Raw genomic sequence first — 23,153 nt, 5'->3', positions numbered from 1 at the left:
ATATATACCAGTACCAGTTCATTGCTTTTCTATGTTTTTTTCAGTTTTTTTGTGCTTTGTGCAAATTAGCTCCCCACTGCTGGGTGTCCATTAGTCGGGGCTTCGGTGCTTCTCGGCCCTTATTTACATTTACATCATTAGACACATGGTAAGGTTTTCTTACTAGAGGTTAGAACTGTCCTGAAGAGGGTCACCTTGACATGGTAGGGCGGCTTTTAAGTTTTTTTTTAATCAAAATGATGTTAACCAAGTCGCCTATGTTATTTTCATGCACTATTAATATTTATTTGCTGCCGGGTGTTTGCTCATTTTGTTTTTAATTTAGGTTTTACTAGTTTGTTATTATACAATGTGAGTCCAGTTTTTAGACTGAAGCTGAAGAAAATGACGTGTTGCAGACAATAAAAAGTGATCACATAATCCTCAAATAAACATATTATAAAACCGACTATAACAAAACGTGTTGGGAGACGACATCACTATAAATACTTTATTTTCTAAGAATAAATACAATTCAGCAATACCAGGCAATAACGGATGTGCTTTATCTCAGAGCTGTGTATGTGCAGCGCCCCAGAGTCCTGGACGTTGCAGTATTGTCGCTCTGCCACTAAGGGGGGCGATGTTATGTCTGATTGCACTAAAGGAGTTCACCTGACCAGGTATCACACACACTAGACTTCACACTCTGGCCACCAGGGGGAGCAAAGGGTTCTATGTATTAGGCCACTCCTCACACTTTGGTAAAACTGGGGGTTGGATAGGAAGTTAGAGAGAAGCTGACTGGGTTTTGCCCAGGTAACATCTAGTGAGAGAAGAGGTTGCTTGGGAAGATTCAGGGCGGTCCCTGTCAGGGGTGGGATCCTGACAGAGGCCTAGCGAAAGGACAGATCGTTACGGAGCCGCGCCTGCACTTCATTGCGGCGGCATCTTAAGAAAGGACACGAAGCGAAGGATATTGTGGAGAAGTGAGAAACGAGATCACAGCACAAAGGCGATAGAACCAGGAGGAGTCGTGCCCCGAGATCGGCAACATCCTACTGAGGCCTGTAGCCGGAACGCCGAGGAAGTATTGGGCTCTACGCATTACTTCAAACCAACGGCAGGGCAGTTAATTTTAGGTTGGCTGTCTCACCTTTACACCTAATGAAGACAACGGAGGCAATTGTGGGAGAGGGGCGTCTCTAGGGTCCCTATAAAATAACTCCAGGCCTACCCCATCATACGCGTGCGTCCTATCCATATCATCTGGGGGACGGAGAGAAAGAACAGAAACATACACGACAGTTGTGAGGACTATCCCGTGGTGCTCAGCAGGGAAGTACTACAACACCCAGGCGCTAGTAGGTAGGCACTGATTTCCACCTGCAAAGGATGTGCCTTCGGACCGGCCGGTCTCAGCCAGCCCTGTTAGCAGTGCTCTGGATTGCGGATGCTGAAGCCTTCAGTAAAGAGGTAAAGAGACTGCAACCCTGTGTCCTCGTTATTTACTGCGATCTACACCACCACCTCCACCTTTTATTGGGCGCCCCTTAGCAGGACCACAGACTGGGTCGGACCACCGTAACATCCTCAGAACCGATAGACCCGGTACCGAGTACCCCATTGTCCTGCGTCTGGGGGCCACTCCAACTACAACTTATATTATAAGCACAGGATACATCGGCTCACAGCTCCAACACCAATATCACTAAAAATGTATATATACTTGTATTGTTTCTACTACCTTGTATTTACCTGGACAATCATAATGGCAGGTCAGTTTTAGCATTTAGAGAACACGGCAAAAAAACACAACCCTGAAAAAAAATTGTGGAATTGCACTTTTTTTTTGCAACTTCACTGAAATTATTTTCCCTTTTTCCAGCACACTGTATTGTAAAATCAATGGTGTTGTTCAAAAGTGCAACTTGTCCCACAAAACACAAGGTCTCATACTCATATGTTCATATTGATGGGAAAATAAAAAGGTTATGGCTCTGGGAAGAAGGCAAAAAGGGGCAGCAGTATGTACCTGCCCAGATCTCAGAACTAATGCACTCTCAGTGTAGGGACCGCAGGTAAAGAAGGATGCAGGGACAAATAGGAGCCAGAAAGCAAATAGCGTTTTTAACTTTCTTTTTAACTTCCAACCAAAAAAAATGACAAACGTTTTTCCACGCAGGGAACTTATATACAAGAACACAATCTCGCAGTAAATCCTAATTACTATATGACCGCCCTGAACTATACCCGTAGAACGCGGCAGCGCCTCACTAGTGACTCCCTACTAAGATAAAGTCAACAACGGTCACTTATCAGTGCTGGTTCAGCGATGTAGTCCTGACGGTGAGGCTCCGACAACGCCGTAGTCCTGATGGCGGAGGAAGGAGGTGTCTTCTGGCGACGGGCCCAGGCGTAGAGTCGAGTCCAGAATGTCTTTTGCGGTGCTGCGTTCCCTCCTGCAGGCGGACGTTGATCCGAGGTAACAGCCTCCCAGTCCAGAGAAGAGTCTTTTTGAGGAGGATTAGGAGAATAATCAGTATCAGTCACAGCTGAGACGAAACCATGCGAGTCCGTAGCACTCTCTGGCAAGGTGCTCTCAGGGAGCGCGGTAATACTGTCCCTGAGCTGGTCAGCACTACCCCTCTGCCTGGGGGGTCGCTGACGACGAATGCGCCTCTTTTTGGGGGCTCTGGTAGTTGCCCGCAGTGTCTGTTGCACGTTTTCCCCCTGCTTCCAGCAAGTCTCACTGCGGCCTGCACACTCACAACAACTGCGCTGCAGTTTCCTCTCCTCAGAGATTTCCCGCGCTTCTCTGCCCCTGCTTTCGCGCGTTTTGCTTTTTTTTCCTCTCCTCTCCCTGCGTCACTCTTCCTCCTGTCACATGAGCCTGGCTTCCCATGCACCCCTCAAATCCGTCCCCCGGAACCCTGACTCCCGGCAACAATGGTTCCACCCGTCTGCACAGCTCACCAGGTCCCTGTCCCCTACATTCCCCCACCCTGTATGCTCGCCAGTCCCTGGGCGAGGCCTTCGCACTGACAGGTCGCCCACCTGACGGATTGTTCCACACTTGGGTCTGTCTGGTGTGTAAGTCAGGACTGTAGCGAGTTGGGGGTCTACCGGCAGTAGAACGTTCAGAACGTCGTGGCTAGGGTCCTTGTATAGGGGGTGTTGGGGAAATGTCGTCAGCGGAAGAGTGACTGGTCAGGGGTAGTGTAGTAGTCGAGATAGGGGGAGTATTTTGACGCCGTTCTTCTTCATCATCTTCTTCATCCCACCAATGGTTGTTGGGGGATTCAGTCGTAGGTGGCTCTTCCCTGATTGCGGATTCCGGGGTGTCCGAGTCAACAGAGCGACACAACCGGAGCATGTTGCGATGAAGAATGCGAGTACCTGTACTTCCGAGGGCCTCAGACTGCACTTCATATACAGGTCCATGCGGGTCTATACGGCGAAGCACCCGATAGGGTGTTTTTTTCCCAACGATGGTCTAACTTGTTTTGCGGTCTTTGCTCTCGAACGAGTACTCGATCACCTGGCCGGAACTCTGGGGGTTTTGCTGTAGGGGGGCTCCGATGCTCCACTTCCCGAATTCGAGTGTGTACCAGTCGGTGTAAGGTCTGCAGCCGATGCCGATGATCACGCACCCACGAAGCCATCCCTGTTTGGGGGCCTTCTTCCTCCGAAGACAGTTCCAGATCTGTCATGCCTTTTCCTGGGCGCCCAAAGACCACTTCATACGGGGTGCGTCCTGTGACTTGATGAACTCTATTGTTGTAGACCCACACTAGGTCCGACACATACTCCGGCCAGCGGGCCTTCTGATCTTGTTCTAGCGCACGCAGCATTTGAAGCAAAGTCCGGTTAAACCGCTCACAAGCCCCATTTCCCTGGGGATGATACGGTGTGGTGCGTGACTTATCAATGCCGTAGAGGCGATGCAGCTCTTCCATGACTTTGCCCAAGAAACAGGCGCCTTGATCCGAATGTATTCGCCTCGGACAGCCGTAAACTTGAATAAAGTTCTTACAGATAGCGCTCGCCGCCGACTCAGCTGTCTGATCACGGGTAGGGGTGACTACCGCGAATTTTGAAAAATGATCTACCATAACGAGGCAGTGTTCGTAGCCTTGATGCGCTGCTCCAATGGTAATGTAGTCTATCATTAATACTTCAAAAGGGGCAGACGTCGTGATGCTCTGCACAGGCGCCCTTTCCTCCGGTGACTTGGTTAGCTCACATTGTCGACATTGTCTACAGGCAGTTTGTACTTCCGCAAGCAGCCGAGGATGATAGAACCGAGTTTGCAGCCACTTAAACGTCCTCTTCACTCCGAAGTGTGCCCCGGACTCATGAGCTTCTTTAGCAACTGCGGCCACCACGGGCCCTGGTAAGACCATCTGCCAGGTCGGCTCGGAATCTGCCTGAGCCATGGTTAAGTGGCATAAGAGCCCGTCCTGAAGAGTTAGGCGCTCCCACTGCCGCAGAAGAAGGTTCAGGTCTGACGGGAGAGTTTGTCCAGGGCTTCTCACGGGCAATAGACCATTCGTTATCCACTGTCGCAATGGAGCTAGTTCCTGGTCTTCCTGTTGCAGCCGTATCCATTCGTCCCGACTCTGAACCAACAGTCCTGTAGCCGTTCCGTTCCCGGTCTGTTCCCGGCTCACAGCCGTCCGAGTAGCGCCCCCGATGGCGTAGGGGATTTCTTCTCCCTCCAGCTCCTCATCTCGGTTAGTCCTTGGGGGATTCTTCCGCAGACGAGATAATGCGTCAGCATGAACATTCTCCGCTCCTCGCTTGTAAAGGATACGGTATCTGTACTTGGCCATCCGGGCTACCCAGCGCTGTTCTAGGGCACCCAATTTTGCATTTTCCAGATGTGCCAATGGGTTGTTATCCGTGCGTATCAGCACCTCGGAACCGGCCAGGTACTCAGCGAACCGCTCCGTCATAGCCCACACCACGGCCAGCAGCTCCACCTTGAAAGAACTGTAATTGTCTGGGTTCAACTCAGAGTCATGAAGAGACCGACTCGCATAGGCGATCACTCTCTCCCGCCCATCCTGAACCTGAGACAACACAGCCCCCAATCCCTGAGAGCTGCCGTCGGTGTGTAGGATGAACGGTTGCGAAAAGTCCGCATAAGCCAACACCGGCGGCTCCATGAGAGCTGTCTTCAAGTCCCGGAACGCTGCTTCTTGTGACTCCTGCCATTGTATCTTCTTTCCCCGTTCCTTGGGGGAGCTTCCTTTCAGCAGGACTTGTAGATTGTGAGAACGGCGAGCAAAATTCTTCACGAAGCGCCGGTAGTACCCAGCGAGGCCCAAGAACGCCCGTACATCCTTAGCGGTCTCCGGTGTGGGCCACTCCTGGATTGCAGCAATCTTCTCCTGCGATGGCCGGACTCCTTCGGCGGACACCACATGCCCCAGGTACTCGATCTGTTCCCGGAACAAGTGACACTTCTGGGGCTTCACCTTAAGCCCGAATTTCAGCAACCGGTCTAGTACCTGTTCCAGTCGGCACAGATGTTCCTCGAATGTTGGGGCGTAGATGATGATGTCATCCAGATAAATGAGAGTGGCCTCGAAGTTCAAATCCCCCAGACACCGCTCCATTAATCGTTGGAAGGTGCCTGGAGCGTTGGCCAGCCCAAACGGCATTCGATTGAACTCAAATAGTCCCATGGGAAGGATGAACGCTGTCTTAGGACGATCTGCTTCTGTCATCGGGACCTGCCAGTATCCGCTGGCTAGGTCTAAGGTGGAAAAATATTTGGCCCGACCCAGCACGGAGAGAGACTCCTCGATACGGGGAAGTGGATAAGAGTCTCGGACGGTGCATGCATTTAGCTTACGATAGTCTACACAGAACCGGAGCGTGCCGTCCTTTTTCCGCACCAGCACGATCGGGGCAGCCCACGGGCTCTGACTCTCGCGGATCACTCCCTTTTGTAGCATCTGGCCTAACAACGTCTTTACTTCCTGGTACATCTGCGGGGGAATCTGTCTGTACCGCTCCCTGATGGGCACTGTATCTCCGGTCGGAATTCCATGTTCGATGGCCGTGGTACAGCCAAAATCATCTTCATGTTGCGCAAACACTTCAGCATAGTGTCCAAGGAGCCGCTGCACTCGCGAGACTTGTGATGGATCCAGACCCGGTAATTCTGCTCGCATATGTTCCAGAATAGTTTGACCTTTTCGGAACGCTATCAGCTCAGGATCCTGTGTAGACCGGACACTGACCATCCAGGGATCAGGGGAATCCACCTTTAACTGTAAAGTATCTGGAGGAGGCATCACTTCTAACGGTCGTAACACTTTGGCCATCTCACTTCGGACCCGTAGCACGACATCGTGTTCGTCCACATTCACACATCGCACTGGTACGGCCCCATTTTTAACAGTAGCCAGAGATCGGGCCACCAGCAGTCCTGTGGGCAAAGGGGACGTAAAGGTGGGCTCAACCTGCACTTGCACTCCTTCCAGAGGGATGCGAGCTCGGATGGGCAGGGATATAACAGTCTGTCCTGGGGGAAACGTCACTTCTGCTGTCGGGGAGGTGATTACTTTCCCTAGTATGTCTCCCTCCTGAAAGGTCTCTTGCACACGGACTTCCCTCACTAACTGTCTGAACACGGAGCCTTGAGGTGTACTGGTCCCCCACTGATTGAGTGTCTCTTGTGTGGTCTCCCCTAACAGCAAACTGCCAAAGTCCTTCAATACATTCATCCCCAAAGTCACGATATGTTGTGGGCTGGGATCCCCCCGCGTCAACACAACCCCCCGGCGGCCCAGGTCTTTCCCACATAAAGATATTTGCATCCAGGTGACCCCTTCCACTGGGATGGGCAGCTGATTGGCGGCCTGCAACCGGATTACGGGGCCCCATTGGGGTCTGACTGACACAGGGAAGTGTTTTCTAAAATAGGCCTCGGGCATCGTCGTGACTTGAGATCCGGTGTCCACCAGACAACGTACAGCCCGCCCTTCAAACTCTGCCCAAACCAGGGGGCAGCTGGCAACCAAATTTTCGGGACTTTCACCACCCATCCGCGGGGATTCTGACTCCGAGCGTCGTCCCCTTAGCTCGGAGTCCTCTAGTTTAACGGCCGCCGTGACGAGGCCCTCCCTCTCCGGGGGCACTCCCGTGCGAAATGTCCTGCCTCCCCGCAACCATAGCAAGCACCGGGGACCGGATAATATCCTGAACGAGCGCCACGAGCTGGACTCCCAGACCCTTGCCCCCGGGGTAGCTCCCTTGGGCTTCGCGCATTTTTTTTAACTTCGGCCAGTTCCTCTCGGATTTGTTTGAGCTCCTGCCGCATCTCCTGAACCCACGACGGCTCACCCCCTCCTGGTGCAGCGGTCTGGATAACCCGAGCCTCTCCTGTCAGGACCGTCACCCCCCTCTCTTGCTCCCGGGTGCGGGCCTCATTGCCTATGTCGGAGAAAGTCAGGCGCGGGTCGACCCACACTCGTTCACGTAGAGCCTGTTTGGTCAACTCATCCCGCAGTCCCGTCACCAGTTGGTCGCGCAGGGTCACGTCAACATGTCCCATCCCCATACCATCTTTCCGCACGATTGCAATGTTTAGCTCTTGCAGAGCATTCATGTACTGAGTGACAGTCTCGCCCTCTTTTTGTCGCCGTCCAAACAACCGGGCCCGCAGCTCTCCCACGTCGGTGGGATCCCCGTGCGTCCCCTCTAACACATGTAACACCCCGGTAAAAGTATTCCGCTCTGTGGGGGGTCTCAACATCACTGAATCCCGAGCCTCTCCGTCTAAGGCCATAATGGCCACCTCTGCTTCCAGGGCTGGGGTCATAGGATGCATTCTCAACAGCCCCCTCATCCTTTCAGTCCAGCTCCACAACAACATGTTGCTCCCATTAAACTTGGGCAAATTGTTTAACATGGCCCCCAATGAGAGAGAAGCTCTAGGCCCAGCCCCATCCTCCGTATCTTCTGGCTCCTTCTTTGGATCCTGCATCCTGCCGACTACGCCAAATGTAGGGACCGCAGGTAAAGAAGGATGCAGGGACAAATAGGAGCCAGAAAGCAAATAGCGTTTTTAATTTTCTTTTTAACTTCCAACCAAAAAAAATGACAAACGTTTTTCCACGCAGGGAACTTATATACAAGAACACAATCTCGCAGTAAATCCTAATTACTATATGACCGCCCTGAACTATACCCGTAGAACGCGGCAGCGCCTCACTAGTGACTCCCTACTAAGATAAAGTCAACAACGGTCACTTATCAGTGCTGGTTCAGCGATGTAGTCCTGACGTTGAGGCTCCGACAACGCCGTAGTCCTGATGGCGGAGGAAGGAGGTGTCTTCTGGCGACGGGCCCAGGCGTAGAGTCGAGTCCAGAATGTCTTTTGCGGTGCTGCGTTCCCTCCTGCAGGCGGACGTTGATCCGAGGTAACAGCCTCCCAGTCCAGAGAAGAGTCTTTTTGAGGAGGATTAGGAGAATAATCAGTATCAGTCACAGCTGAGACGAAACCATGTGAGTCCGTAGCACTCTCTGGCAAGGTGCTCTCAGGGAGCGCGGTAATACTGTCCCTGAGCTGGTCAGCACTACCCCTCTGCCTGGGGGGTCGCTGACGACGAATGCGCCTCTTTTTGGGGGCTCTGGTAGTTGCCCGCAGTGTCTGTTGCACGTTTTCCCCCTGCTTCCAGCAAGTCTCACTGCGGCCTGCACACTCACAACAACTGCGCTGCAGTTTCCTCTCCTCAGAGATTTCCCGCGCTTCTCTGCCCCTGCTTTCGCGCGTTTTGCTTTTTTTTCCTCTCCTCTCCCTGCGTCACTCTTCCTCCTGTCACATGAGCCTGGCTTCCCATGCACCCCTCAAATCCGTCCCCCGGAACCCCGACTCCCGGCAACAATGGTTCCACCCGTCTGCACAGCTCACCAGGTCCCTGTCCCCTACATCAGCATGGAGCAAACCCATATAATAATAGATGGCGGCAACACCACTGCAAAATACTGATGAGATGATGACTCACAACCTACCAAATCATGGAGGGGTGATTGCTTAGTATTAAATTGCACAAAATCAGCTCGTATAGGATGGTCACACACAGATAATGCACAGTACTGAAGGTCAGGATAGTTTTTTGGCAGCACACAAGCTTTTCCTTAGAGGATTGGTTTCCTTTATATCCTAGATTTCTAATAAATGAAAAAGCATAAAATAAATGTAGATCAGGTGATTGGAAAAATAATCTTCTCTTCTTGTGTCACTGAGTTTCTTAATCTTCTCTCATCTTCTTCATCTACAAAAAGTCAGAAACCAAAATCAGAGACGATGAAATCAAAGAGAAACATGTCTGCGTTCTCCCAGAAACAGCTCCTCGCATCCCCATGGACTGTATTTGCTATTTCAGTATTTAAAGAGGATCTGTCAGGTGCTGTAAATCTGTAAATGTTTTTACCTGGTGTAAATTCCGCTGTTCTCCTGAATCTGGTGATGTTTTTCTCTTACTTCTGTGTCTCTCTGTTCCTGAGTTATAGCCCCCTCTTTCTTGTATGTAAATCTAGTCTTGTTAGCTATGTGCAGGGACGCCGCTACCATGAGGCGACTTGATCTCTTTGCTTCAGGCGGCAGAAGAGAGGGGGCGGCAGATTCTGTAAGTGGATTTGCGCTGCTAGGTTTTGTTTTTTTTTTGTTTGTTTTTTAAACTCCGGGGTCAAGTGCCCGCCCCCCTCCTCCCTCCCCGCCCCCCCTCCTCCCTCCTGCCCCCCTCCTCCCTCCTGCCCCCCCTCCCTGAAGACGTAATACTCACCTTCCTCCAGGCTCCAGCGGTGGCTGCAACTGTGTCTCTGTCTCGTCTCAGCGCCGGCAGTGTTCCTGTCTTCAGCGGTCACATAGTACCGTCATTAAGGTCATGAATATGCGCATATTCATCACCTTAATGAGGGCTACCATGTGACCGCTGAAGACAGGAAGGAAGACGCTGCAGCCTGCAGAGATGCCGGGAAGTTCTGCGCCGCCCGGTGAGAGGTGAGTATGACAGGGAAAAAAAGTATGGGGGAGCCACGCACGCAGGGGAGAAGGATGGGGGAGCTATGAACGCAGGGGAGAAGAATGGGGGAGCCATGAACGCAGGGGAGAAGGATGGAGAGCCATAAACGCAGGGGAGAAGAATGGGGGAGCCATGAATGCAGGGGAGAAGGATGGGGAGCCATGAACGCAGGGGAGAAGGATGGGGAGCCATGAACGCAGGGGAGAAGAATGGGGGAGCCATGAACGCAGGGGAGAAGAATGGGGGAGCCATGAACGCAGGGGAGAAGGATAGGGAGCCATAAACACAGGGGAGAAGGATGGGGAGTCATGAACGCAGGGGAGAAGGATGGGGAGCCATGAACGCAGGGGAGAAGGATGGGGAGCCATGAATGCAGGGGAGAAGAATGGGGGAGCCATGAACGCAGGGGAGAAGGATGGGGGAGCCATAAACGCAGGGGAGAAGGATGGGGAGCCATGAATGCAGGGGAGAAGAATGGGGGAGCCATGAACGCAGGGGAGAAGGATGGGGAGCCATGAACGCAGGGGAGAAGGATGGGGAGCCATGAACGCAGGGGAGAAGAATGGGGGAGCCATGAACGCAGGGGAGAAGGATGGGGGAGCCATGAACGCAGGGGAGAAGGATGGGGAGCCACGAACGCAGGGGAGAAGAATGGGGGAGCCATGAACGCAGGGGAGAAGGATGGGGAGCCATAAACGCAGGGGAGAAGGATGGGGAGCCATGAACGCAGGGGAGAAGGATGGGGAGCCTTGAACGCAGGGGAGAAGGATGGGGAGCCATGAACGCAGGGGAGAAGGATGGGGAGCCATGAACGCAGGGGAGAAGAATGGGGGAGCCATGAACGCAGGGGAGAAGGATGGGGGAGCCATGAACGCAGGGGAGAAGGATGGGGAGCCATGAATGCAGGGGAGAAGAATGGGGGAGCCATGAACGCAGGGGAGAAGGATGGGGAGCCATGAACGCAGGGGAGAAGAATGGGGGAGCCATGAACGCAGGGGAGAAGGATGGGGAGCCATGAACGCAGGGGAGAAGAATGGGGGAGCCATGAACGCAGGGGAGAAGGATGGGGAGCCATGAACGCAGGGGAGAAGAATGGGGGAGCCATGAAGGCAGGGGAGAAGGATGGGGGAGCCATGAACGCAGGGGAGAAGAATGGGGGAGCCATGAACGCAGGGGAGAAGGATAGGGAGCCATAAACACAGGGGAGAAGGATGGGGAGTCATGAACGCAGGGGAGAAGGATGGGGAGCCATGAACGCAGGGGAGAAGGATGGGGAGCCATGAATGCAGGGGAGAAGAATGGGGGAGCCATGAACGCAGGGGAGAAGGATGGGGAGCCATGAACGCAGGGGAGAAGAATGGGGGAGCCATGAAGGCAGGGGAGAAGGATGGGGGAGCCATGAACGCAGGGGAGAAGAATGGGGGAGCCATGAACGCAGGGGAGAAGGATAGGGAGCCATAAACACAGGGGAGAAGGATGGGGAGTCATGAACGCAGGGGAGAAGGATGGGGAGCCATGAACGCAGGGGAGAAGGATGGGGAGCCATGAATGCAGGGGAGAAGAATGGGGGAGCCATGAACGCAGGGGAGAAGGATGGGGGAGCCATAAACGCAGGGGAGAAGGATGGGGAGCCATGAATGCAGGGGAGAAGAATGGGGGAGCCATGAACGCAGGGGAGAAGGATGGGGAGCCATGAACGCAGGGGAGAAGGATGGGGAGCCATGAACGCAGGGGAGAAGAATGGGGGAGCCATGAACGCAGGGGAGAAGGATGGGGGAGCCATGAACGCAGGGGAGAAGGATGGGGAGCCATGAATGCAGGGGAGAAGAATGGGGGAGCCATGAACGCAGGGGAGAAGGATGGGGAGCCATGAACGCAGGGGAGAAGAATGGGGGAGCCATGAACGCAGGGGAGAAGGATGGGGAGCCATGAACGCAGGGGAGAAGAATGGGGGAGCCTTGAACGCAGGGGAGAAGGATGGGGAGCCATGAACGCAGGGGAGAAGAATGGGGGAGCCATGAAGGCAGGGGAGAAGGATGGGGGAGCCATGAACGCAGGGGAGAAGGATGGGGAGCCATGAATGCAGGGGAGAAGAATGGGGGAGCCATGAACGCAGGGGAGAAGGATGGGGGAGCCACGCACGCAGGGGAGGATGGGGGAGCCACGCACGCAGGGTGGGAGGATGGGGGAGCCACGCACGCAGGGTGGGAGGATGGGGGAGCCACGCACGCAGGGTGGGAGGATGGGGGAGCCACGCACGCAGGGTGGGAGGATGGGGGAGCCACGCACACAGGGTGGGAGGATGGGGGAGCCACGCACACAGGGTGGGAGGATGGGGGAGCCACGCACACAGGGTGGGAGGATGGAGTATAAATATGGAGTATAAATACTAGGCCCTATAGGGGGGACACAGTGTGTATAGAAAGGAGAGGTCAGTGTAAAGAGCATGTGCCATAAGAGGGACAGTGTGGGGGTCATATTTTGTGCAGACAATATAGTGAGGGGCAATTTTTCATTCAGGAGCATTATAATGACACTTGTATCTTTAAGGGCATCATGTGGAGACTTTCTGCAAAAGAGCGGAGAAGATGGAAGTCTGCAGAGACGGCTGTGGATGAGAAAACTCATCATGGGGTCTGGACAAGATGAAGAAAAGGAGAACGGCTCCAGAGGCGACGTCATCTATAAGGTACCTGGATGTAAATGTTATTTGTGATACTGACTAACTCTCATGTTTTTATTTATGTTAGGAGCATTAAAGGGGATGTCCAGGTTTGTAATGAGTCTGTAGTCATTCTTTGTGACTGCAGACTTCTGACTTCTCACAGTGCGCCCTGTACGCTGTCAGGATTCTCTCGTGCTGGTGATTTACATACATGTGGTCACGTGCTGACTAGACATGTGTGGCCTCACTCAATGAAAATGAACTGAGCGAGGCTGGGCACGTCTAGTCGGAATGTGGTCAGAAGTATATAAATCACATGCTTGTGCTGACATGAGTGTCCACGGGCAAGGGAGAATCCTAAAAGTGTGCAGTGCATGAGTCGTGAGAATTCAGAAGCTGCGATGTCAGGATTCAGCTCTGCAGGTTCCAGTAGTCGTCACATGGACACTTCACTCATATGCGATTTTCATACTCATGGTCCTGTGACAACGAGCTTCTCTTCCTGCTTCTCTCTGTTTTTCACTGAACATTGAGAGCATTAGGGAGAGGAGCTCATGGGTACATGACTAAGTGTGAAAATCACATATGTCCTGGGGGGGGGGGGGCACCAAAATGAATTCTTGCCCCTGGTGCCAGAAACCCTAGATACGTCTCTGCTGGTATGCTACTGTGAGCGGCGATTACCGGGTTCGGTGGAGGGATGTGTGTGCACAGGCAGTGTGTGTGTGTGTGTGGGGGGGGGCGCCATTTTTCCTTTCGCCTCAGGCAGCGGAGAGGCTAGGTTCACCCCTGGCTATGTGGGCGTGGTCCTTAACTTGTCTCTTTGGGCTGTTTCTTGAGGACCACGCCCACTTTGTGGAAGATTTAATTTCCATAGAAGATAAAGGCGGCCATATCTCAGGGGCAGAGAGGCGCAGAAACAAAAGAAAAACATCGCTGGATTCAGGAGAACAGTGGCATTTACACCAGGCAAAAAATGACATTTATGGTAAGTAACTGGTTCTCTTTAAGCTAATGGTCTGATCTATGACACGCCAAATATAATCACCCCTAAGTGTGGCGCTGCTCCTGGAAGACGGCAGTCCTGTATTTACAAACTCATGTATAAAAATGTAAGAGGTTTAAACATGTCACACTATTTTAGGATCTCTGCCTCCTGTCACACTGTCGTTACTCCTTTGTGCACCATGACATAACTGTACGTCGCATGATGTGTGTGGGATGTATGGAGCAGACTTGGGAGCTGTGTCCTTCATCCAGCATCTGGTGTAACAGTAGCAACCAGAGTTCACCCCGATCGCTGCTGTTTAGTCATTTAGATGCCGCTGTCCTCAATTTAAATGACTGAGGTGCCTGCATCGGTCTCATTTCTCCGCCCTTCCCCCATGAAGGTGGGGTGCCGATGAGTTACCCTGTCAGCCAAAGGCTTCATAGAAGAAAATTAATCTAACTGTATACTGCAATACTGATTTATTGCAACATAGAATACAAACCATCGCAGGTTCAGTTCCCCGAAGTGGACTAAAAACTAAATTAAAAAAAAGTTTTAAAAATATAAATATTTAAATCTGGTCTCCATTCCCAGTTCAAAAATAAGGAAATATAAACATAAAAATACATATTTTATTGTTATAGCCATCAAATCCAGCAATATCTAAATATAAAATTGTTTACTTTGCGGTTTAAACGCCAAAAATAAAAATCATGAGAATTTAATTTTTTTTTTAGTTGGCACAATTCCCACCCACCAAATGCAGTAATGAAGAAAACGAAAATGTCGTATGTACCCAAAAATAGTATAAATAAAAATGACCAGGTGGGAAAAAAAAACAAGTCTCACACGCTCCACTGATTAAAGAAATAAAAAGTTATGGCTCTGAAAAAATGGTGACAAAAAATTTTTTTTTTACAAAGATCAGGATGTTTTTTTGTATAAATGCATTTATAGACTTTTTTCAGTTTTCTTGATGAATAATCACTGATGCTCACACGCTGGGACTGGTTTATCATAGTCAGGGGATGCGTCCGAAGCTGCAAAAATACAAAAAGGCGTATACTACATACATGTATATACTATATACACGCGCTGTGGTCATGTGACTGCCCAGAAAAGGTCCCATGAAAACTGGCCCATCGGCGCCTGCAGTCCTATGTACCACTACACTGATATCTGAGCCTTTTTATTGAATATCACAATTGGCCTCACCTTGGAGGGGCGCTGCAGAGCACATTACATACTGCTCACCGCTGCGTGATTCTCCTTTTCTGAAATAAGCAGAGGAAATGGAATTAACAACAGAACATCTCTGCCGGTAAATTCTAGAAAATTGATAGTAAAAAAAAAATAACAGGGACTTTTTACTGATAGGATGACGGCACAAAACCATTAGATGCCCCATAGGCACAAAGGTGCCACATGAAGCTACAGAGCTCTATCTATAACATATAATAGCCATGTAATATGACATTTACCCCATTTTGGAAGTTTGCGCCTACTTGCCATTTTTACCATAAGAAAGTTGAAGTTTGCCAAGAGAAGATGCTATCTAAAAGTTTTCAACTATTTTAAGTTCTCAGCCTGGTAGAAAAATAAGTTGTGAAGTGATACTCTCCCGACCGATCCGGCCCAGGACGTAACAGAAAATGGCTATTGGCTAATCAGGCCTCTGGCATTTTTGATATGTCAAGGTGGAGACCACGTAATTGTGAAAACAGGAGTCGTCGGGGATCGGTGGGACAATATAGCATCATAACAAACAAATTTATGAGCAAATTTCTATTATATTTTTATAAGGGTCGAAACTATATTATTAATCACACAAATCCCGTCATAGACATTATGTCTGCTGGCAGTCGACACCAGAGGAGCTTATGACCTAGAACCTGTCATTACATTCATGCCTTCACAAGCAGCCTGAAGTGCCAGGGGGCTTCACAACTGCCGCCAGGTATGTTGTATTGTGAAACGCTCCTTGTTTTTAGAGAAAACATAATTTAAAATGCAAGAGACCATATGAAGAGACATAGTCTCGGTGCTCCAGGACGGATTCCATAAGGAGAGACATGGCTAGTCTCTATGCTCCAGGCCAGGGACCATATGGAGAGACATGACTAGTCTCTGTGCTCCAGGCCAGGGACCATATGGAGAGACATGGCTAGTCTCTACACTCCAGGCCAAGAACCATAAGGAGAGACATTGCTAGCCTGTATGCCTCAGGCAGTGGACCGTAAGGAGAGACATGGCTAGTCTCTGCTTTCCGGGAGAGGGACCATAAGTTGAGACATGACTAGTCTCTGCGCGCCAGGCATCATAAGGAGAGACATGGCTAGTCTCTGCACTCCAGGCCGAGAACCATAAGGATATACATTGCTAGCCTCCATGCCTCAGGCAGGGGACCGTAAGGAGTGTCATGACAAATCTTCATACTCCAGCTGTGGACAATAAGGATAGATATGGCTAGTCCCCTAGCTCCAAGCCAGTGACCATAAGGAGAGGCATGGCTAGTCTCTTTGCTCCAGGCTGGGACCATAAGGAGAGACATTGCTAGTCTCTGCACTTCAGCAGGCAGGGGACAATAAGGAGAGACATGGCTAGTCTCTTCACTCCAGGCCGGGGAGCCCAAGGACAAACATGGCTGTCTTCATCCCCTGCTCTTGCCCGGGAACTATAGGGAGAGACATGACAAGTCTCTGCGCTCCAGACAAGGATCATAGGAAGAGACCTGACTAGTCTTAGCCTCCATGTCAAGTCTCTGCACCCCGCTCTAGGCCGGGTACCATACAGATAGACATGTCTAGTCTCTGTATCCCGCTCCAGGTGATTGACAGGTCTTTTAATCACCTAGATTATATCCATGAGTGTCACATCCTGCATGCAGCCCGTTATACCTGAATTTCTTGTGTATAAAGATTCCAGCAAATGCGACAACAATGATGATTATGACCCCTGCACTAATGATCACAGCCAGGACCATGTTCTGCTTTGGTTCTGAAAGATAAAATGAGGAAATGTGGGATGAGATTTATAGACAACATTCAAGAGGAAATAGTGTAAAGATCTGGATACATATAAGTCTTGTGACATGTTTTGTGGCATGTTGTCTGTAGCCCACTGCTTACTAGCTGCCACTGCAGGTACTTGCTGTCAGTGAAGAATCTTCCTTGTACATTAGTCACGCAGGTCAATGTTTGTCGCTGTGACGTCCATTCCTGTCTCCGTACTCCGGCCGTTAGATGGTAACTGGTTTCTAGAGCACTTTAGCCCTTCGATTCTTTATCGCTGCACACTTTCCACTTGTGACCTGTAGCCAGGGCCAGACTGGCCATCTGGCAATTCTGGCAAATGGCAGAAGGGCCTGTCGGGTTGTGGGCTGCCTTGCCTGCTACATTGTTAGCAGAATCTGCATCCCCAAGACACAAATACTGTTAGCAGTTGTAATGGATAAAAAAGTTGTTGGCTCCGTCACTTTCCCCAGCAGGTGTCCTTTCTGGCTGTAACCTGCCAGAGGCCAGCACCAACAGATGATGTCAGCGGTGCAATGACGTCACTGCATCGTGCTGCCAGCATCCACTGCTAGAATGGATAAAAGAGTAGTCAGACGCTGCGGAGGTTGAGGTGTCCGGATTAGGGCGGTATAGGGATTTTTTCATTCTTGGGGAGTTGTGAGGGACCATCATACTATATAGGGCGATGGGAGTTGGACCATCATAGTATTTAAGGAGCTGTGGGCTGGACTCCCATACTATATGGGGGACTGTGAGGTACACTGTCATACTATAAGAGGGCTATGACGTGAACCATCATACTATATAGGGGGCTGTTGGGGTTTCTTCATATTAAATAGGAGCTGTGAGGTGTACCATCATAATATATAAGGAGCTGTAGGTTGCACCATCATATTATATGGAGGATGAAGTTGGGGGGACCATCATACTATATAGGGCCTGTTGAATGGACCATCATACTATATGGGGGCTGTGAGGTGGACCATCATACTATATAGGGGGCTGTGATGTGGACCATCATACTACATAGGCGGCCATGAGGTGAAATATCATAATGTATGGGGCATTGTTGGGGGTACCATCATACTATAAAGGGACTGTGAAGTGTACCATCATAATAGATAATGAGCTGTGAGGTGTACCATCATACGATATGTGGGTGTTGGGGGACCATCATGCTACATTGGGGGCTGTTGGAGGGACCATCATACTATATGGGAGCAGTGAGGTGGACAGTCATACTATAAAGGGGCTGTGGGAGGACCATCATACAGTATTGGGGCTATAGGGGATCTTCATAGTGTATGGGGGATCTTTCATACTGTGTGGAGTGGCTGTGAGGGGACCAGCTCACTGTGTAGGGTGGCTGTGGTGAACATTATATCTTCTGGAGGTCTATGGGATACATTATACTATGTTGAGGGCTGTGGTGACCATCATACTGTATGGGATGGTTATGGGGGACATCATACTGTACAGGGGCTGTGGGATCCTCATACTGAACGGGGGGCTTTGGGGGGCATCAGACTTTATATAGAAACCTGTGGTGGACATCATGCTTTGTGAAGGTCTGTGGTGCCTCTCATACTATATTTTGAGGGCTGTGGTGGATACCATACTTTATGGGAGGCTGTGGTGACAATCTTTCGTTGTGTTGGGTGCTGTGGGGCATCATACTTTGTGTAAGGTTTGTGGGGCAATCATATTGTGTGGGGTCATCCTTCTTTGTGGGGGCATAATACTCTACGGGGGTCATGAAAGGGGTATCATAGACCACTTAGGGGCTTCAGTAGGGGCAGAATAACTGTCTAAGTGCTGCAATACATTTCCTTCTATGTTTCTTAAAAGCTTGGGAGATATGCTCTTCTTCGACTGTGACGTGATATGACTTTTTCTATGGGGCGCCTGTTATTTCTTTGTACGCCCCTGCTCAGGAGCATTATTACAATAAAGAGGCACTGAGGATCATTATTATAAGGAGTCACAATGGGGGATCGTTATCATTATGAGAAACCAAGAGTCATTATTATCATTATTATTAATAATATAAGAAACCACAGGGGATATCTTTATTTTAATAAGGAGGTACAGCATCATTCTTATAAGAGGTCAGAGGGCAAGTATTATTAAAGGAAGCACAGGGGAGTTATTAAAAGGTAGCACAAGCTGTGGTTTGTATAGAGGTGGTAGAATGTGAGGAGGGTCCTTGGAAATCAATAAAGTGAAGATGTCTGTGTGTTACATTTTGCAGGGACGAGTTATGGATGGAAGAAGAGGTCATGGTGGTCTGGACTGAATGCAAAGGAAAAGGGAAAATGTATAACAATCAGCGAGATGTCACTGGTGAGAACCTGTAAAATACACACATATATGGTCTGCAGAGCACTGAGGTAAAACTGTTATTACCATTATATGGTTACTATATGTAGTAATATCAGCCTTCATACAGTGGTTTTGGTTAAAGTAGTTGTCCAGTCTTGAAGTTACAGTCTGCACTGACTCTATGTGACTCTATGTGACTGCAGACTTGTGAATTCTCTAAGAGCTCGCGCGCTCTGAGTATTCTCCAGTGTCGGCGCTGGGAGTTGGTGATCACATGTAGTAGCGTAACTTGAACAACATGGGCCCTAAAGCAAAAGCTCTAATGGGGCCCTCAATTATTGCAAGTCTTTAATAGCATTTGTCTTTTTATATAGGCCAAAGGGACTTTTGTGGCTCCCCAGCCTCCAGAGCCCAGGTATGATTGCAACCCTTGCACCTACTGTAGTTACGCCCCTGATCATGTTATCACAAGTATACGATTTGCTTAGATGCGGTCACCTGCTAACTAGACGTGCACGGCCTCACTCAATACAAGTTAAATGAGAAAAGCCGAGTACAGTTAGTCGGAATGTGACCGGAGTAGGGAAAATCGCATTCTTGGGGTCACATGATGGCCGCTCCCAATGTCAGCATCCGAGAATCCTCACAGTGTGCACTATGAGGATTCAGAAGTCTGAAGTTACGTAGACTTTAACCTTAACCCCTTTAACGATCAATATGGTGGTATTATTAACACTGTATATGCTGGTAATATTTGGTTATGGTTTGTTGGTATTTGTCTGTAATATTGCAATATTATTATTTTGATATCATACTTATGTGCAGCGCCCCAGAGTCCTGGTCGTTGCAGTACTGTGGCTCCGCCACTATGGGGAGCCATGGTGCGTCCGATGGCACTGAAGGAGTTCATCTGATCAGGTATCACAGACACCAATACATTTCACAGCCGGGCCTCCGGGGGGAGCTAAGGGTTCTATTCATTAGGCCACTCCCCACCATAGTGGGTAAACTGGGGGTCAGGCAGGAAGTTAGATCAGAAAGCTGACTGGATTGGACGAAGCAACACCTAGTGGCAGAGGGTGTTGTGGAGGAAGAGACAGTAGGGTCTCTGTCAGGGGTGGGATCCTGACAGAGGCTTGGCATTGGAAAGAACGTAACGGGTCCGCGCCAGCTCCGGGAAGCGGCGGGGCCCAAGAAAGGACTAGAAGCGAGATAGATTGTGCTGAGTGAGAAACGAGATCAAGCGATAGGAGAATTCCAGTAGGGGTCGTGCTGTAAGACCGGAGCAACACCCTACTGAGGCGCACTACCGGTGGCCGGAACGCCGAGGGAGTATTATAACATTCAGCTTCAAGCAATACTCTAAACAGCGGCAGGACAGTCAGTTTAAGGCGGGCTGTCTAACACATATCACCTATGAAGTCTTGGGAGGCAATTGCGGGAGAGGGGCGTCTCTAGGGTCCCGGAAGAACTCCAGGCCTACCCGACAAACGGGTGCCGTTCTAACTGTAACATCAGGAAGGGACGGACGATTAGAAGAACATCATTTAATCGAGTTGTGAGGGAACTTAAGAAACAGACACAACAGTTGTGGGGTACTTTCCGTAAGCACAGCAGGGAAGGACTACAACACATAGCGCTAAGAAGGAAGGCACCGATTTCCACCTGTGAAGAGAACTCTGGAGGTGCCATTGGACCGGCCGGACTTGCGCAGCCTGGTGAACCGTATTCTGGACTGAGGACTCAGAGATCTCCAGTAAAGAGGTAAAGAGACTGCAACCTGGTGTCCTCGTTATTTACCGCGACCTGCACCCCACAACTGCACCGTTACAACACCACTTACTGCACCGGACGTCCCCCACTGACAGACAGGGCCACGGACCGGGTCTAGCTACCGTGACAACCCCAGGACTGAGACCCAGAGGCCCGGCTCCGGGTACCCCTCGGCCCTGCGGCGGTGTGGGGGCGCTCCATATGTAACCTTATATAGCAATATTATTGGTCTTATTAGAAATGTTGGTCTTCCAGTAAATCTTAGTTTCCTCCTGGCAGGGTAATATTAGTAAAATATACCCATCTGGTGCTCAGGGGCGCGGACAGCATGGGATTGTGTGATATCAAATGCCAGGGCTGAATTTCAGTCCCAGTCCATCCCTGCTTCTGCCTGTAGCTATATGATGCTTCTTGCTACTTTAGTAGCTCAACCATGGCGGACTAGCAGGATCTAGCTTCTTGTACAAATGCCCCAGTAACTCCTCCGTACCTGGGCTGGCATGAAGTGTTCCCTCTATCCTAGGCTAACAAGCTCCTGCAGGCTAATGACTGTGAAACCACATAACTATGTCACATAAAACAGCGAGTCCATAGAATAACATTACAAAAGTCTTCAGAGAGGGTGTTTGGATGACTTCTCCACCTTTACAAGTCTACAAGGCTGAAGGTCTCATGACTGGAAAGGTTTTCCAAATATCCGTATAAGTATCTTGAATCTGGGAAGTTGTTAGGTCCAAAAAAAGTAAAGTAACATGGATAAAAAAAAATAATTCATGAGCAATAAATTGAAATTAGAACTTTTGCAAAGCCCGGCTGAGCCCTCCCCAGAATTATTCATGGGTCAGTTTGGAATTTTCCTTTTTGGTTGTTCTACATATTTAATTTTTTCTTCTATTTGATTCCCCCTATTTCTGTATAATTTTGACCTAAAACTATTAGATTTTCACTAGCCCTAAAAGTAGAGTAAAAAAACAAAAATCAAAAATATTAGACTTTGTCCTTTTTTATTGAGGGAAAATGATCCAATGCCATTTGTCTGTGAGTGGGAAAAGTGTGTGATCCTTTGCTCTCAGTATCTGGGGTGACCGCCATGTGCAGCAATATCTGCATCTAAATGTCTTCCATAATTGCCCATTGCTCCTGCACATTAGAGGGAGGAATTTTAGCTCAATCCTCTCTGTAAAACAGCTTCACCTCTGTTATGTTGGTGGTTTTCTCCCATGGCGACTCACTTCAGATCCTTACAAAACATTTCTATAGCATTAAGACCAGGACTGTGACTTGGCCGTTCCAAAACTTTACCTTTCTTCCACTTTAAACGTTTGAGGAATGACTTCTCCTCTTTTGGTCGTTGTCTTACTGCAAGTCCCATGTTCTCTTGAGATTCAGCTAATGGACAGATGTCCAGATTTTTTCCTTTAGAATTTGCTGATAAAATTCAGAATTCATTTTTCCATCAATGTCATGTACACAGGGATTACCACACAATATAACAATGCTTTATTGGTACAAATGAGCCGCATACATTTTAAAAACAATTAAAAGTCAAACAAGATGACAAAACGTCAAACTACAATAGGGCTGAAAGCCACCTAACAAATGATACACTCAGTAATAAACATGTTCTGCGTATAACAACATGTTAAAAAGGTAAATGGGACCTACTCAAAGAGTATGGCAATATATGACCTACAGTATGTATATGATGATTATTAACTGGATTAAATATTTGCAAAAATGCCTATAGACATAAGATTTGTAAAAATGCAAATGTATATATTAACTACCCAGAAATAATTTTCATCATCGTCGCAGTAATATAAACCAGCCTAGTACAATATAGAATCAGCACCTCTGTATATAATGACCAATAGCTAGATTGATAATATGTAAAATGCAAGTAGACATAGGATGTGTAAAAATGCAGATATAATCAGTCACCCATAAAGGGTTACCATCATAGATGCAGTAATATAAGCAAATAATACACTACTAAAAGGAGAGAAATAAATGCTCCGAAAAGCCGCCAGTTGAATACAGGTAAGGAAAAGGGAAACCGATTGGAAAGTAGCCAAAGAGAATAGCTGGATGTATAATATCCCAGGTTCAATATGAAGAACAATACTACCTGAATAACTAGTTAAATATACAGTGGGGGAATAAGTATTTGATCCCTTGCTGATTTTGTATGTTTGCCCACTACAAAGACATGAACAGTCTATAATTTTAAGGGTTGGTTAATTTTAACATTGATAGATAGAATATCAACAATAAAATCCAGAAAATCACATTGTATAAATTATATAAATTATATTTGCATTTTACAGTGAGAAATAAGTATTGATCCCTCTGGCAAACAAGACTTA

The 23,153-nt window shown here is 49.1% G+C and overlaps 1 protein-coding gene across 1 annotated transcript in view; it reads right to left on the bottom strand.

Annotated features, from left to right (window-relative positions):
- Window positions 1-730: 730 nt before the first annotated feature.
- LOC143806199 (major histocompatibility complex class I-related protein 1-like) overlaps window positions 731-23,153 on the bottom strand; it is a 164,694-nt gene continuing 142,271 nt past the window's right edge. Inside the window, exons 5-8 of the mRNA XM_077286320.1 lie at window positions 16,576-16,675; window positions 14,894-14,952; window positions 8,927-9,272; window positions 731-2,041 (exon numbers count right to left, since the gene is read on the bottom strand). Of these exons, the coding sequence (XP_077142435.1) occupies window positions 9,202-9,272; window positions 14,894-14,952; window positions 16,576-16,675 (230 nt within the window). The 3' untranslated portion in view covers window positions 731-2,041; window positions 8,927-9,201. The remainder of the gene's footprint in view (window positions 2,042-8,926; window positions 9,273-14,893; window positions 14,953-16,575; window positions 16,676-23,153) is intronic.

Source organism: Ranitomeya variabilis, chromosome 2, assembly GCF_051348905.1.
Source record: "Ranitomeya variabilis isolate aRanVar5 chromosome 2, aRanVar5.hap1, whole genome shotgun sequence".
In the NCBI taxonomy this organism is placed as follows: domain Eukaryota; kingdom Metazoa; phylum Chordata; class Amphibia; order Anura; family Dendrobatidae; genus Ranitomeya; species Ranitomeya variabilis.
This window is presented reverse-complemented; position numbering and strand designations above follow the sequence as displayed.